We start from the raw sequence: 16,719 nt of genomic DNA on the forward strand, positions 1-16,719 counted from the left end.
TGATGACTCATGAGTCGCATTGCTGATTGTTGGGACAATCCCATCTGGTTTAGGGAAGGAAACTGCCATCCTTACCTGGTCAGGCTTCCATGCAACTCCAAGCCACAGCAATGTGATTGACTCTTGGCTGCCCTCTGGGCAATTTTGGGTGGGCAATAAATGGTGCCTAGCCAGTGACCCCCTCATCCCATGAATGATAAAGAAGTAAAACTATATTTTAATATTTCAGAATCATGACTGGTTGCAATACCAATCTAATACATTGTCTGTATTCCATCACTCCAGAAAGGTCGATTACAGTTTTTAAAAAAATTTAGTTGAGAGAAAGATAAAGTATGGGACAAAAACTGTCCAGTAGAATTTTTTTGGGAATTAGTTTCTAAGAGAAATTTCACATTTTTGGAATTTTAAAGCTAAACTACATTGTCATTTTTCAGAATATTCTTTTGAGGATTCTGATTTTGAAGGCCTTAGCGACATCACTGTAAGTTCAGTACATACCAGTGATCTGTCGTCTTTTGATGTGGATGATGAAGAGGAGGAGGGTGAAATTGCAGCTTCTGACAGCACTGAAGACAACCAAGAACAAAGTTCAGAAGGTACTGCATCTATTTTCAATAACTTGTGTCATTCATCGGATTTATTATGAGCCAAGATGAGCAAAAGATTAAGCTATGAAGTCAGACTGTATAATTTATTTATTTCAGATAATTTATTTCATATTCCGTGTCAGACTCATGAACACTAGCCTCCAAAAGTTAATATTTTAGCTGTAGATCATTCTTCAAAACTGAAAATTAAAATATAAGCAAGGCGTTAAATACTAGTTATTTTAGTCCCAGCTTGTTATTGGGTATCTGTTTTAAGGACTAAGCAAAGCTGAATCAGTTTATATTGAAATAACGTGCGTGTAGTCTCCGTATTTTCTGAGTTTATTATTTGAATATTACATGATGTAACTCCATAAATTTGAAAGTAAAATTGCAAAACTGGTTTAAAAGTCACCTTACTTTGAAAACATGTTAGATCTTATAAGGAACTACTTAATATGTAATATACTTTGTGTCAAAGTAAGTCTTGCTTAGATTCACCACTTGGGTTAAAATAGCAGAAAAGTTTTGCTAATACCAAAAGGAGAGTCATTAAGGAAATTTCGTATCATCAACATTTTATACCGAGAAAGATATGACATTGGGTTTTACATACAGTAGTGTCATCAAATAATGACAGCGCAGAATGACTCCATTTGATCTGTTGGATCTGTGCTGGCTTTCTATAAGTCCAATTTATAATTCCACTCACTGTCCCTCTGCCAGAAATCTGCACTTTTCTCTCTTTCAGATGTTTATCCTGTTCTCTTTTTTGAAAGCCACAGCTGAATTTGTCTCCAACACCTTTTCAAGAAGTGCATTCTATTTCATAACCATACCTTGTACTAAAAAGGCCATTCCTCCTATTGTCTTTGGTTCTTCTGCCAGCCACTTTAAATTTAATGACATCTGGTTCCTGTCCCTTTTGTCAATGGGAATAGTTTCTTTCTACTTTGTCTTTATGGCCCTTCATGATCTTCAACAAATCTATCAAATCTCCACTCCTCTAAAGGTAACCATCCCAAATTTACCCGTTTATTGACATAATTGGAGTTTCTCATCCCTCGAACTATCTTTTCTGCACCTTCTAAAAACATTCGCATCCTTCCCAAAGTCTGGTGCCCAGAAGTGAAAGCAATGCCTCAGTTAAGGCAAATCAATCTTTTACAAACATTCATTCCAATATTCTTGGTTTTGTACTCTGTTGACTTTATAAATTCAGGATCCTATATGTTTATGAACTCAGGAGCCTATTCTGCCATCTGTGGTTATTTTTGCACATATGCCCATAGGTTTCTCTGTTCCTGCACCCCCTTTACAATTATGCCTTTAGTTTATATAATTTCTCCACATTTTTCATATCCAAATATGTCACTTTACAGTCATCTGCATTAACTTGCAACTCCCATGAATCTGGTCATTTCATCAGCCTGTTTATGCTTTGAATTCTTTTACTATCCATCTCACAGTTTAGTACTTTAACTTTTGTGTCATCTGTAAATTTTGATATTGAGCCTTGTTACTCCCAAGTTTAAATCATTGATAAATACAGAATAACAATGATCTTAGTACTGAACCCTGGGAATCCCTTGTGTACCTACCTTCAATTGCTGAAGCAACCATTTGTCAATGCTATTCCTTTTCATTTTACGAACTTTGTTTCCCTTATATTCCATGTGCTAGTGCTAACCCTTGCCTTATCGCTGTAAACCATATTGTTTGGGAGTTCATTGACATCATGTTAACTGCGTTACCCCCTCTGTTTCCTCAGCACAAGAATATTTTAAGCCTTAGTCAAGTTATTTAAGCATTAGGTAATTAAAATAATTAGAATATTTTGTGACTAAGAATTTCTTAGATTACTTTGGGTAAGTACCTCAACTGTTTTCATAACCAAATAAAATGTTTTTTTAAATCTAACTTTTTTTTGGGAATAAATTAAGCACTCAAAACAGCAACTTTCACGCATTTTATTTCTTGCTGTCAAATTTGTGCAGGCTCTTGTTAGACAGCATTTAGAACATTGAAACTAAAATGGATATTGAGATATTTCTACTGTTATGAGAGACTAGGACGATAGGTACAGTCTCAGAGTGAATGGAAAACCCTTTAGAACGGAGACGTGACAGAATTTCTTCAACCAGAATATGGTGAATCTGTGGGACTCATTGAGTGTCTTTAGGATAGGTTCTTAATTAGTAATGGGGCAAAGTCAGATGAATGAGGTTGAAAAACATTTCAGCTATACTTGAATGGTAGAGCAGGCTCGTGGGCTGAATGGCTTAATTCTGCTGCTATAGCTTATGGTGTTGTGGCATCTGAAAACCAAAAATGTCCTTCATCTGAACAATATTTGGTCCTGAGGCTTTTAAACTAACGATTCCAAACTACATACTCCATCTGCTAACTTGCTGCCCACTCATTTGATCTTTCTGTATCTTTTTGTTGCATTTTATTTCTCAACTTGCTTTGTATTCTCAACTAACTTGGGTACATTAGAATTGGTTTCTGCCTGTAAGGGGTCAATGTTTGCTTTAATGAGACTTATTCTTTTTATTGACTCATTAAAAACTCTTTCAATCGATATTTATATACCTTGCTAGTTTGGACTCATTCTTTATATCCCCTTTCAACATTTGGGCACCCTTTGCTGGCTTTGAAAAGACTGAACTATCAGACTTTATAATCTTTGTAACAATGTAAGCTTTGACCTTCAACTAATACTCTCTTTAGCTTTGTTTGAAGGCAAAGATGGATCTTTTGTACTGACGGGCTGGATGGCCTACTTCCACACTCTAAGGATTCTAAGATATGTACACTATCTGTCCTCTCCTCAATAATCTGTTGAGTTGATCATGAACTTTATAAAATCAATTTTGCTTGTGCAGCTGCCAATAGAAAGCAAAAGCATATTGAGAGTACAGATTAGTGTATAAAACTTCCATTTTCACATTAAATAGTAGCAGATAGCGCATTTGCACATGAAATTAAATCTGTCAAATGTCCTTAAAGAATGATATTGTGGTATGTTGTGTGTTTTAGACATACTGCATCAGTAATTATATATAAGCAAGAATGCCAAATCATTTACTACTAAAAAATAAGTTTCAAGTTGTTAGATGCGTAAATAATTTGATGTCACAAATCATTAGCGAGGGGGCACCTGAAATTAAGCACGCACGACATGGTAATCCCTTCATTGAAAGAAGCAGCATGTCTAAAGAAAGTGTTCATGGGGGGCAATTCCAGTGTAAAACAGCATGCTGCTCTGTGTTCATCCATCTCATGAATATGGTATATTGTTCTGAGGAGTCAGGAAACTGAAGAAAAAATAATGTAAATAATTTTGGGCAGGTTTTGATCAAATATTATCTTTATTTAGAAAAAGATACTAAGTTGGAAACAAACGAGGATCAAAAGGAGGGACGAGCAAAACCCGTGCGACATCCATACATCCACAAACCATTTTTATATTCAAAGTATTATAGTGATTCAGATGATGAAGAAACAGTAGTTCAGCGTCGACAGTCAATCGTAAGTTTGAGCTATTGCTCATTCCTGTTGCTAGTTTGAAAGTTTGTACTTGGAATTGGAGGTTGTGGAATGAATGAGATAATTCGATGAAGTGGTATTTTAGTTTTATGCTACTGGTATGTTAGATAATTGACTTTGTGAATTTCCTGGCTTTGAGCTCAACTTGTTGCAGACCGAGAGAGGTTTGCTAATTTTTTATTTTTTGTTATTAATTTGGTTATTGCACTGTCATGTTAAATTATTCTCAGCCACTTACTTTATAGACAAGGATTCTAATTTAACAAAAACATATAAGTATTGGGAAGTGCGGAACAGATTTGGTAGATCTGTGGATAAGGGAATAGTGTTGTGATTTCAGGTTGATCTTTCGCCAGAGCTAAGAATGTTAAATGTATCAAAGTTGTGGGTACTGAGACAGTATGAAAGGGAAAGCCTGTGATTGCTTGGAAGGCTAGGGAGGTTAGCTGATGAAAAGTGGTGCAAGGCAAAAATGTGTGTCAATGGATCACAACACAAAGGGACAAATAAGGAAATGAATGATGTGTCTCATAGAGACATAAAAGCAAATATCAAAGTTATCACCAACAGCTACGATAAGATAAAAAATAGGGCAGAAATTATGATCTAAAATTGTTGAAATAGATATCTGGCCCAGATGAATGTAAAGTGCTTCATTGAAAGATGAGATGCTGTTCCTTAAGATAAAGGACGAGTTCAGAATGGAAAGAAGAATCAAAATGGCAATGGCCAGAAGCCCATGGTTATGCTTTGGACTGAACACAGCATCCCTTTTTGTTCTCTTCTCTTACTTTTCTGTCTTTGACTTGCTAAAAACTTGTTACATCTCTAGGTTTTTCCAATCAAAAGGTTTTAGACCTAAAGAGTTAACTGTGCCACTTTGCATGAATATTTTCTGAGAAATTTCCAGCATTTTCTGTTTTTATTTGATTTATAGCTTCTGTGCTGTTTTCTTTGGCATTTTATCTGTTCCTCTTTGAGATGACAATTGTGAACTTCACTTGTCATCTGTGACTTATTTCTCATTGCATAACTGAAAAATATTTGGAAAGTAATGCTGGGATATTAATCTAGGATTGTGCAAACTGAAGTATGGGAACCACAAGATAAGTGCTTTCTTCCTACCAATCTAATGACGTCAGGAACCAGCTAAATTGTACTAGATATTTAATTTAAAACTTATTTATGTTTTAGCTTAAAATGCTGAACAATGCCACATTACTGGTTTCACTTTTAACAAGTTTGGAATACAAGTCCAAACTCTTTCATAGGAAAACACCTTAGTCACTTATCGTGCAAGGCATGAATCGCAAGTAGCAAGTACAATATAAGCCAATACTGAAATATCCAAATGGAAGATAAAAACAGTTGGCAGCCATGTAACAAGCACAGCTAGGAGCAGAATTTGAGCTTAACTGGCAGTTCTCGGCCATAACTGAAAGCTATGTATTGTGCACACTAGAGGTAATTGAAATACTGTTATCATCTATTTACATAGGCTAAAGAGAAAGCCGAACGGTTACTTAGGCGGCAGTGGAACAGGGAGAGAAGAGATGATAAGCGCAAACAGGTGGAAACTGATAAAGACAGACCACCAGAGGAGAGATGCAGTGATGAAGAACGTCATCACACATTGCAAAAAGGTAGTTAACTCTTTAATTCAAAGTTGCAAATGCTATGCATTTACTGTCAGACATTAAGTAGTTATTTTGTGTTTCCCAAATGATTTAATCCAGTTTAATATGTTTTTCTTAACAAAATCTTTCATAGAATCCTAGAGTTGTACAGCATGGAAACAGACCCTTCTGTCCAACTCCATCCATGCTGACTAGATACCCTACATGAATCTAATCTCATTTGTCAGCAATTGGCCCATATCCGTCTAACCCTTCCTATTCATCTACCCATCTAGATGTCTTTTAAATGTTATAATTGTATCAGCCTCAAACCACTTCCTCTGGCAGCTCATTCCATACATGCACCACTTTCTTTGTGAAAAAGTTGCCTTTGAGGTTCCTTTTAAGTCTTTCCCCTCTCACCTTAAACCTATGCCCTCTAGTTTTTGGACTCCCCTCCTCAGGGGAAAAGGCCTTGACTAATTCACCCTGTCTAAGTCCCTCACGATTTTATAAATTCCTATAAACATCATCCTTCTGACCCTCCAGGGAAAATAGCCCAAGCCTCTTCAGCCTCTCTAAAGCTCAAACCTTTGCAACATCCTTGCTATAGCAGGGAGACCAGAATTGCACACAGTATTCCAAAAGTGACCTAACCTATGTTCCATACAACCCTAACATGACTTCCCAAATCCCAGAATCCATGCACTGACCAATAAATACAAGCATACCAAATGCCCCCTTCATTATCCTGTCTACACAAGAACCTCGATAATCCGAACGAGGTGAGCAGACACTATTTTGTTCAGATAATTGATTATTCGGTTAATTGATTCAATGCCTCTCCTCCGAGGTTCAGTTTTCTGAAGCTTCCTTTTTCCTTGCTCTGCCTGCCTTGCTCCCCCTTGGGGTTTGTTTCTGAACAGACACACACTTGTGTGTAAGGGATCTGCAGCACTGCTGAAGCCCCCACTCCTCCCCCAATCAGTTCAATGGGCTTGACACAATGAGCACTTGCTAAGTCCCCATTCAGGAGACTAGGCAGCAGCACACCGCACGTTAAGAAACTTTGAACCTGCACTCAATTACAATGTATGTAGTCAAACTGTTTAGGAATTCTTTCCTTCAAAAGTGTACCCAGATGCATGTATCCTCATCAGAGAATGCCCTCCATGTATCAATCTGTGATATCAGTCACCCCCATCAGACTGGCTAAAGGCTCTGGAATAGTTGAAAAGGTTGAATGCGTCAACCAATGTTGAAAACATTTTCCTTGCTGATTAGTTAGAACTATATGGAAATTAGTTTATAGTCATGTTTATCAAGATTTACAGATCTTTTATTATCCTGACTTGATGCAAAATATTCCTGTTAGTGGTGTCTGTAAACTTGTAAACATTTTGTCAATTTTTTGTTTGTGCAAGCAAGTTATATAGAATGTTTCTAAAATAACATTAAGCAATGTACTTCCATGTTCTTAGCTGAAAACCAAGTGTGTACGACTAATATGCTAAGAACTGCAATTTGATTCTTTGACATTGTGATCCTTCAATGATAGCATTTAGTCTTGCGTATTTATTAAATTTTGGGTCTTTAAAGTGTCTGACGATTAAATTCTAATTATTTTTATTCTCTCTCTCCCGTAATATTTATTCCAGGTGTTGGCAGTAATTCAGATGTTGTAATGAATTCAAGGAAAATGCAACAATCAACAGCCCTAAATTCTAAAGTAAATAAAGCAACATTGAAAGAACAAAGGGTCTTAGAGAAAAAAGTGGCATTAAGAAGAAAAAGAAAACGAGATTTAAGGTATGATAATTCCTCGGGCATTGTCTGAGGAAGAAAATTTCCTTGGATAACTGATAAAATGACTCGTAATGTACATGACCTATGTTAGCCTGCAGTATCCCAGAATCATTCCATTGCAGAAAGAGGCCATTTGGTCCATCATGCAACTCGCCATTTAGATACAAAATTGGTTTGAAGGTAGGAGACAGGTTGGAGGGTTGCTTTTCAGGCTAGAGGCCTGTGATCAGTGGTGTGCTGCAAGCATCGCTGCTGGACCCACTGCTTTTAGTCATTTATGTAAATGATTCGGATTTGTTATGAAGATGTGGATGTACCTATAAGAGAGTTAAAAGCTGCAGAACTACTGAACGCAATTCTTAATAAGGCAACAGTGTAACATGGGGTCGGACAACTCGATTAGTTCATCGCCTGGAGACAAAAACAAATTTGAATTTGGCCAATCAGTTTAAATTATACTCCAAAAAAAAAATACCAGTTTCCAATCCTGTTTGAATTGAGTATATTGGCAATCTTAAAAACCAGTAGCACAATCCGATGTCCTGGGGTATAAAACTGGGGAAAAATTGAATAGTTGAGGGGAGTATGGCCAAGTCCTAGCATGTAACAGACTGCTCAAAAAGAATATCCCTTTTAAAAGTACCTTTTCGATCAGTAACCTGCGACACAGAAATTCCTAACAAGGAGAAAATAAGACTCAGAAAGATCCGAAGACAAGAATCTAAGCTGCCTCGTTTTGAGATAAGAAATGTTGTTTTATAAATCTTAGTTGGGAGTTTTATCAGACTAGTATTGTAGAAGGAAAGATAGGTTAGAGAAAGAAATTGTAAGTAGTGGTTCTTTCATTATTCTTTGTTATAATTCAAGAAATAAAGTTGTTAATGTTTACTTTACATAAGTTCTTGGAGCCGCTCAAATGTTTACAGATTACTGCATGGGATAAATTGTTTCTGTGTTGCTGGTTTTAAAATTAAGCAGGAGAGTTTACCCCGTGTCGTAACAGATGTGAATAAAGGAGGTATGGTTAGTAAAATTGGTGGTGTCATGGACAGCGAAAAATGTTACCTCAGAGTGCAAGGAACCTTGATTAGATGGGCCAAGAAGTGGCAGGTGGAGTTTAATCTAGATAAAAGTGAGGTGCTACATCTTGCTAGGCAAATAGGGCAAGACTTATACATGTAATGGTAAGGCCCTAGGGATTGTTGCTGAAGAAATAGACCTTGGAGCAGAGGTTCATATTCGTTGAAAGTGGAGTTGCAGGTAGACAGGATAGTGAAGAAGGCATTTGGTACACTAGCCTTTATTGGTCAGTGCATCAACTGTAGGAGCTATACGAAAGATGTGAAACTTGAAGGGACAGAAAGATTACAAGGATGTTGCTAGGCAGAGGATGAATAGGCTGGGGCTGTTTTCCCTGGTACGTCTGAGGCTGAGAGGTGACCTTTATAGATGTTCATAAAGTCATGAGGGGTCTGGATAGAGTGCATAGTCAAGGTCTTTTCCCAGGGTAGGGGAGTCCAAAACTAGAAGGCATAGTTTTAAGGTTAGAGGGGAAGGATTTAACAGAGACCTAAGGCCCAACGTTTTCACGCAGAGGTTGGTGTGTGTATGGAATGAGCTTCCAGAAGATGTAGTAGAGGATGGTACAATTACAACATTTGAAAGAGCATCTCGATGGATAAATGAATAGGCTGGGTTTAGAGGAGTATGGGCCAAATGGAACTAGATTAGTTTAAAACATCTGTTCGGCATTAACGAGTTGGACTGAAGGGTCTGTTTCCATGCTGTACATCTCTACAACTCTATGACTATGTCTGTCTCAGCTCAGATAACATTCTGACTGTGTGCCCTTCTCTGTCTTTGCTTCCTAACCCTGAATATTGTATTTATTTAAATAAACATCTAATGCCTCTCTGCCTCCACCATACATTAAGGTGTCATGTTTCTAATGGTAATAGCCCAGTTTTTTCTTTCTTTTATGGGATGTGGGCGTCGCTGTCTAGCAGAGTTTTGCCTATCCCTCGATGCCGTTGAGAAGGTGGTGGTGGTGAGCTGCCTTCTTGAGCCACTGCAGTCCATGTCCTTTTAGGTTGACACGGAATGCCATTAGGAATGGACTTCAGGGATTGTGATCTGGTGTCAGTAAAGAAGCGGCGATATGTTTCCAAGTCAGGGTGGTAAGTGGCTTGGATGGGTCCTCGAAGCTGGTGGTGTTCCCATGCATCTGCTGCCCTTGTTCTTCTCGTGGTCATGCATTTGGAAGGTGCTTTTGAGGATCTTTGGTGAATTTCTGAAATGCATCTTATAGATAGTACACACTGCTGAGCATCAGTGGTAGAAGATGCTTGTGGATGTGGTGTCAGTCAAGCTGCCTGCTTTCTCATGGATGGTGTCAGGCTTCTTGAGTGTTGCTGGAGCTGCACCCATTCAGGCAAGTTGTGAATATTCCATAAAATCCCTGACTAGTATCTTGTAGATGCTGGATGGGCTTTGGAGAGTGAAGAGGTCAGTTACTTGCTGTAGTATTCCTATCCTCTGTGTTTGTGACAATGGAGTTGAGTCAATGGTAACCCCCAGAATTTTTGATATTTGGGGATTCGGTGATAATAACACCATTATGCATCAAGGAGCGGCAGTTAGATTGTCTCTTATTGGTGATGGTCATATCCGGTATTTGTGTGGCGTAAATGCGAGCAAGTGTTTTCTGACATCACATTTGCTTTTTTTTTTGCAAATTGTCTTATGTCTGAGCCCTGTTATTTTCGGTCCTTCTACAAAAATCCCTTCATGATTTGAAAACTATTATAAAATCCCCTCTTCATCTTCTTAGCTCCAAGGAAAATAGTCCCAACCTATCCACTCTGCCTTCATACCTGAAATTTGTCATCCTTGGAACTATTCTTGTCAGCCACCTCTTCACACTTTCTGATGTGTTCATGTCCTTGTACACCATACTTTAGTTGAGATCTAGCTAGTGTCTCAGAGTTCAGCATAACTTCCCTGCTGTTATATTTATATCCCTATTTATCAAGCTTAGATTATTGTAAACTTTATCTGCTCACTGTACCTGTCCTTCCACCTTTAGTGACATATGCATATATGGATCCAGATCTCCCTGCTCTTGCATAATCTCTAGGCTAGTGTTGCATTTCGAAATTAATTCTCCATATTCCTTTTGCCAAATTATGATATCCCACAGTTCTCTGCATTGAACTTCATCTGCAGCCTATCTGCTCGTTCCAAATTGTCAATGTCCTTTTGTAATTTTCCATTAACCTCCATTCAGTTCATAGTGTTTTCAAATTTTATATCATCCACAAATGTGAAAATGATCTCCTACATAACAAGATCTAAATCATTAATATGCATCAGGAAAAGCAAAGGTCTCACTGACCTAGGGAACTTCACTACAAATCTCTCTCCAGCCTGAAATATTAATAATTAATTATTTCGTTTCATTAATCATTTCATTTCCCTCAATCAGTTTTGTATTGTGTTGTTCCAATGCTGTTTGTTCCATGAGCTAAACCTTTCTCACAGGTCTGTTGTGTGGCAATGTGTCGAATTCCATGTACACCACATTACCTGATTTTAGATTCTTGATTACCAAGGATTTAGAACATTATAAGCAGGAATGTAGAACAAAGGTTAGATCAGCCATGTTATTAATGAATAGTGAAGCAAGCTTCAAGGGTGGGATAACGTATTCTTGCTCCTTGTTCGTACATATGCTAGTATTAGCCTCATCGACTTTCTCCATAACCTCTTCAAAAGAGCTTAACAAATTTATGCTAGCTCTTTCTGCTTAACCTGCATTTTTCCACGTGGCTATTAATTCTAACCCAAATAATTGGTTAGGATACATTAGCCTTGGAGGGAGTACAACATAAGTTTGCAAGAATATTATCTGGACTTCAGGGGTTAAATTATAAGGAGCAGATATGCAGGTTAGGTGTATTTTCTCTAGAATTTAGAAGGTTGAGGGTCAGAGTCGACAATGTAAGTAACCAGTGGTAGATATTAGAATTAGAATCCCTGCAGTATGAAAACAGGCCCTTCGGCCCAACACGTCCACACCGACCCTCCAAAAAGTAATCCACCCAGACCCATTCTCCTACCCTAAATTGATTAATGCACCTAACCTACACATCTCTGAACACTTCAGGCAATTGCACATCTTTGGATTGTGGAAGGAAACGGGAGCACCTGGAGTAAACCCATGCAGTCACAGGGAGAATGTGCAAAGTCCGCATAGACAGTCACCTGAGGCTGGAATTGAAGTCAGGTCCCTGGTGCTCTGAGGAAGCAGTGCTAACCACTGACCACCGTGCCACCCTATTTCCACTGGTTAGGGATTCTAGAACTAGGGGGCATAGCCTGAGATTTAGGATCAGACCATTTTGGAGAGGTGTTTGGAAGCACCTCTACACACAAAAGACAGTAGAGGTTTGGAACTCTTCCACAAAAGGCAGTAAATGCTGAATCAGTTATTTTGAAATCTAAGGTTGATCAAATTTTCTTAAACATTTATAATAGGTATGAGCCAAAGGCAGCTGTGTGGAATTAGGCCACAGATCAACCAAGATCTCGTTGAACGCTGGAACAGGCTGCTCCATTTAATTTAACTGCGTTTGAACTAGTTACATTTTAACTGTAAATTAGACTGTCTGAATGGATGAGCTATAATAAGCATGAAAAAGATAGCTAGAGCACTTTTCAACAATTAAGTGATTTAGTTTTGAAATTGTAAAAAGGAATAAAAACTGAGGACTTAATAAGCTGGTGGCAAAAGAGGTAAACTTAGAAATTTCATTTTTAGCTCAATCATTTTAACATTTAATTTAGAACATAGAACAGTACAGCACAGAACAGGCCCTTCAGCCCACAATATTGTGCTGACCATTGGTCCTCGTGTAAGGTAAACCTAATGTACGAACCCTCAAATTTCTGTGACCATATGCATGTCCAGTAGTCTCTTAAATATCCCCAATGACCTCACTTCCTCAACTGCCGCTGGCAGAGCATTCCATCCTCTCTCAACTCTCTACATAAAAAACCCGCCTCTGACATCCCCTCTATACTTTCCGCCAAATAGCTTAAAACTATGACCCCTTGTGTTAACAATTTCTGCCGTGGGAAAAGGTTTCTGGCTATCAACTCTATCCATGCCTCTCATTATCTTGTACACCTCAATTAGGTCCCCTCTCTTCCTTTTTACCAATGAAAAAAGTCCGAGCTCAGTCAACCTCTCTTCGTAAGATAAGCCCTTCATTCCAAGTAGCATCCTGGTAAACCTCCTCTGAACCGTCTCCAAAGCATCCACATCTTTCCTATAATAGGGCGACCAGAATTGGACACAGTATTCCAAGTGCGATCTAACCAAAGTTTTATAGAGCTGCAACAAGATCTCACGGCTCTTAAACTCAATCCCCCTGTTGATGAAAACCAAAACACCATATGCTTTCTTAACAACCCTGTCCACCTGGGTGGCAATTCTAAGGGATCTATGTACCTGCACACCAAGACCCCTCTGTTCCTCCACACTGCCAAGAATCCTGTCTTTAATCCTGTACTCAACTTTCAAGTTCGACCTTCCAAAATGCATCACTTCCCATTTATCCAGGTTGAACTCCATGTGCCACCTCTCCGCCCATTTCTGCATCCTGTCAATGTCACGCTGCAGCCTACAACAGTTCTCTATACTGACCACGACACCTCCAACCTTTGTGTCGTCTGCAAACTTGCTAACCCATCCTTCAATCTCCTTATCCAAGTCATTAATAAAATTTTCAAAGAGTAGAGGCCAAGAACAGAGCCCTGTAGAACACCACTCACTACTGTCTTCCAGGCAAATTATTTTCCTTCCACTACTACTCGCTGTCTTCTGTCGACCAGCCAATTCTGTATCCAGACAGCTAAATTTTACTGTATCCCATTCCTCCTGATCTTCTGAATGAGCCTACCACGGGGAACCTTATCAAATGCTTTACTGAAGTCCATATACACCTATCCACTGGTCGACCCTCACCAACTTGTCTAGTAACATCCTCGAACTCAGTAAGATTTGTGAGGCATGACCTGCCCCTCTCAAAGCTGTGCTGACTGCCTTTAATCAAGCCATGCTCTTCCAGATGGTCATAAATCCTATCCCTCAGAATCCTTTCTAACACCTTGCAGACGACAAACGTGAGACTGACTGGTCTGTAATTGCCGGGGATTTCCCTATTTCCTTTCTTGATGAGAGGAATTACATTTGCCTCCCTCCAGTCCTCAGGTACGACTCCGGTGGAGATTGAGGATGCAAAGATCTTTGCAAGCGGCAAAGCAATCACATTTCTTGCCTCCCAAAGCAGCCGAGGCCAAATCCGGTCTGGCCCTGGCAACTTGTCAATCTTAATGTTTGTCAAAATATTCAGCACATCAGCTTCCTCAATCTCTATCCGTTCCAGCATGCTTACCTGCTCCTCAATGGTTTCATTCACTACAAGGTCCTTTTCTTTTGTAAAGGCAGAAGCAAAAAAACTCATTTAGGGCTTCCCCTACCACCTCAGACTCTATGCACAAGTTCCCTATACTATCCCTGATCGGCCCTACTCTCTCTTTGATCATTCTCTTATTCCTCACATACGTGTAAAATGCCTTTGGATTCTCCCTAATTCTTCCTGCCAAGCCTTTTTACTGCCCCCTCCTGGCTCTCCTCAGACCATTTTTGAGCTCCTTCCTCACCTGCCTGTAATCCTCTAGAGCTGAGCAAGACCCTTGCTTCCTCCACCTTACGTAAGCTGGCTTCTTTCTTTTGACGAGAAGCTCCACCGTTCTCGTCATCCAAGGTTCCTTTATCTTACCCCTTCTTGCCTGTCTCAGAGGAACACATTTATGCATCACTCGCAACAACTGTTCCTTAAACAGTCTTGACATGCCTATAGTGCCCTTTCCATGGAACAATTGCTCCCAGTCCATGCTTCCCAACTCACGTCTGATAGGATCATAGTTTCCTTTTCCCCAATTAAATATCCTCCCATTGTGCCTGCTTCTCTCTTTCTCCATAGCTATGAAGAATGTGAGGCAGTTGTGATCACTATCACCAAAATGCTCTCCCACCGCAAGAGCTGGCACGTGCCCCGCTCATTGCCGAGCATCAAATCCAAAGTGGCCTCTCCCCTCATCGGCCTGTCAACGTACTGGGTTAGGAAACCCTCCTGAACACACCTTACAAAAACAGCTCCTTCCAAACCATCTGCTTGAAGGAGGTTCCATACAATATTGGGAAAGTTAAAGTCACCCATTACAACAACTGTACTACATTCACACTTTTCCAAACTCTGCCGACCTATACTTTCTTCAATCTCTCTGCTGCTATTGGGGGGGGCCTGTAGTTAACCCTTACTGCTCCCTTACTGTTCCTAATTTCCACCCATACTGACTCAGTAGACAGACCCTCCTCGACAATGGTAACTTCTGTAGCTGATTAGCAGTGCTACACCCCCTCCTGTTTTCCCCCCTCCCTATTCTTTTTAAATGTTCTAAACCCTGGATCATCCAGCAACCATTCCTGCTCCTGAGAAACCCACGTCTCTGTTATGGCCACAACATCATAGCACCAGGTACTGATCCATGCTCTAAGCTCATCACTGTTATTCCTGATATTCCTTGCATTCAAGCAAACACACGTTAACCGATCCCTTGGTTCTTCCCCAGGAAATTCCTTCCCACTGGCTGTGCTACCTCTTGCTATTGCCTCATCTCCATCAACTCTCACCACTGGTATATAGCTCAGGTTCCTACCCCTCCAGCCATACTAGTTTAAACCCTCCCGAACAACTCGAGCAAACCTTCCACCCAGGGCATTGGTCCCCTTCCAGTTCAGGTGCAACCCGTCCTTCATGTACAGGTGCCACCTTCCCCAGAAGGCATTTAATATTGTACTGTTGTATTTACATCTGCGCAAGATTGTTATTGGAATATGATTAGATTAGATTACCTACAGTGTGGAAGCAGGCCCTTCAGCCCAACAAGTCCACACTGACCTGCCGAAGCTCAACCCACCCAGACCCATTCCCCTACATTTAACCCTTCACCTAACACTATGGGCAATTTAGCATGGCCAATTCACCTAACCTGCATATTTTTGGACAATGGGAGGAAACCGGAGCACCCAGAGGAAACGCAGACATGGGGAGAACGTGCAAACTCCACATAGTCACCTGAGGCAGGAAATGAACCCAGATCTCTGGCGCTGTGAGGCAGCAGTGCTAACCACTGTGCCACCCATTATATATAGAAGAACCTTAGAAACGCCTGAAGCTAACGCAATTCCTATACAAAATTGAATTGCAAACTTGTTGGACCTCTCCACAGATGCTGACTGAACTGCTGAGTGTTTTCAGTATTTTGTATGATTTGTTTTGATGTCTAGCATCTGCTTTTTTATTTTTTATTTATTACTACATGACATAACTCTTCCAGTTATGTCATGTAGTAATGCTGATAAGGCTATTTTTAAATCCCTCCATTTCAGGGCCCCCTTTGTTAAATTGCATCATTAAATGAAAAATGATCAGATATTTGTTTTTTTTTAGTCATAATGTTTTAACGTCACTTTTTTCTGCAGAACTCTATCAGAGGATCTTGTCTTGCATGAAGATCGGAAAAGAAAGCGTGCACAGCCAGAAGATTTTAAAGAAAGACAGATTAAAACGGAGGTAGTGTATGACAGCAAATTATCATTTAGCATATATGAAATAATTAGTTTTACTGCAGTGTGTGACAGCTTAAATTAAATATGAAAATACATTCCTTGTATCAAGAATATATGTACTACAGGTCCTGACATTAAGTGCGAAAAGTAGTTTCGTTCTACAAAGTAGAAATTGATGTTTGATTAGTTTAAAGGATAATGTATGCTTACTACTGAAAATGGAGTGCATTACGTGACATAAATTGATGAAACATTTGAATTTTGATCTTACTTGCTTTTGAAAGATTACTTCTGTTGTCTTGTTTGTATGCAATAGAGTAATTCGGCCAGCTTCTTTGAACACTGTGATGCATAATCATTTTTCTGCACTATTATAGTTTGATCATTTAAAATAAGTAGTTTTCATTTCAATGCTAATCTTTATTGTACTGTAAAAATTGGACGGGTAATTCCATTC

General features: G+C 39.4%; 1 protein-coding gene across 1 annotated transcript in view; it reads left to right on the plus strand.

The window, feature by feature from the left end:
* The window catches only part of bod1l1 (biorientation of chromosomes in cell division 1-like 1), a 70,994-nt gene that overhangs the window by 29,564 nt on the left and 24,711 nt on the right, over positions 1–16,719 (plus strand). The window contains exons 5-9 of the mRNA XM_060825415.1: positions 438–599; positions 3,973–4,124; positions 5,641–5,785; positions 7,417–7,567; positions 16,176–16,266. Of these exons, the coding sequence (XP_060681398.1) occupies positions 438–599; positions 3,973–4,124; positions 5,641–5,785; positions 7,417–7,567; positions 16,176–16,266 (701 nt within the window). The remainder of the gene's footprint in view (positions 1–437; positions 600–3,972; positions 4,125–5,640; positions 5,786–7,416; positions 7,568–16,175; positions 16,267–16,719) is intronic.

The sequence above is a fragment of the Hemiscyllium ocellatum genome, chromosome 1 (genome assembly GCF_020745735.1).
Source record: "Hemiscyllium ocellatum isolate sHemOce1 chromosome 1, sHemOce1.pat.X.cur, whole genome shotgun sequence".
Classification (NCBI taxonomy): Eukaryota; Metazoa; Chordata; class Chondrichthyes; order Orectolobiformes; family Hemiscylliidae; genus Hemiscyllium; species Hemiscyllium ocellatum.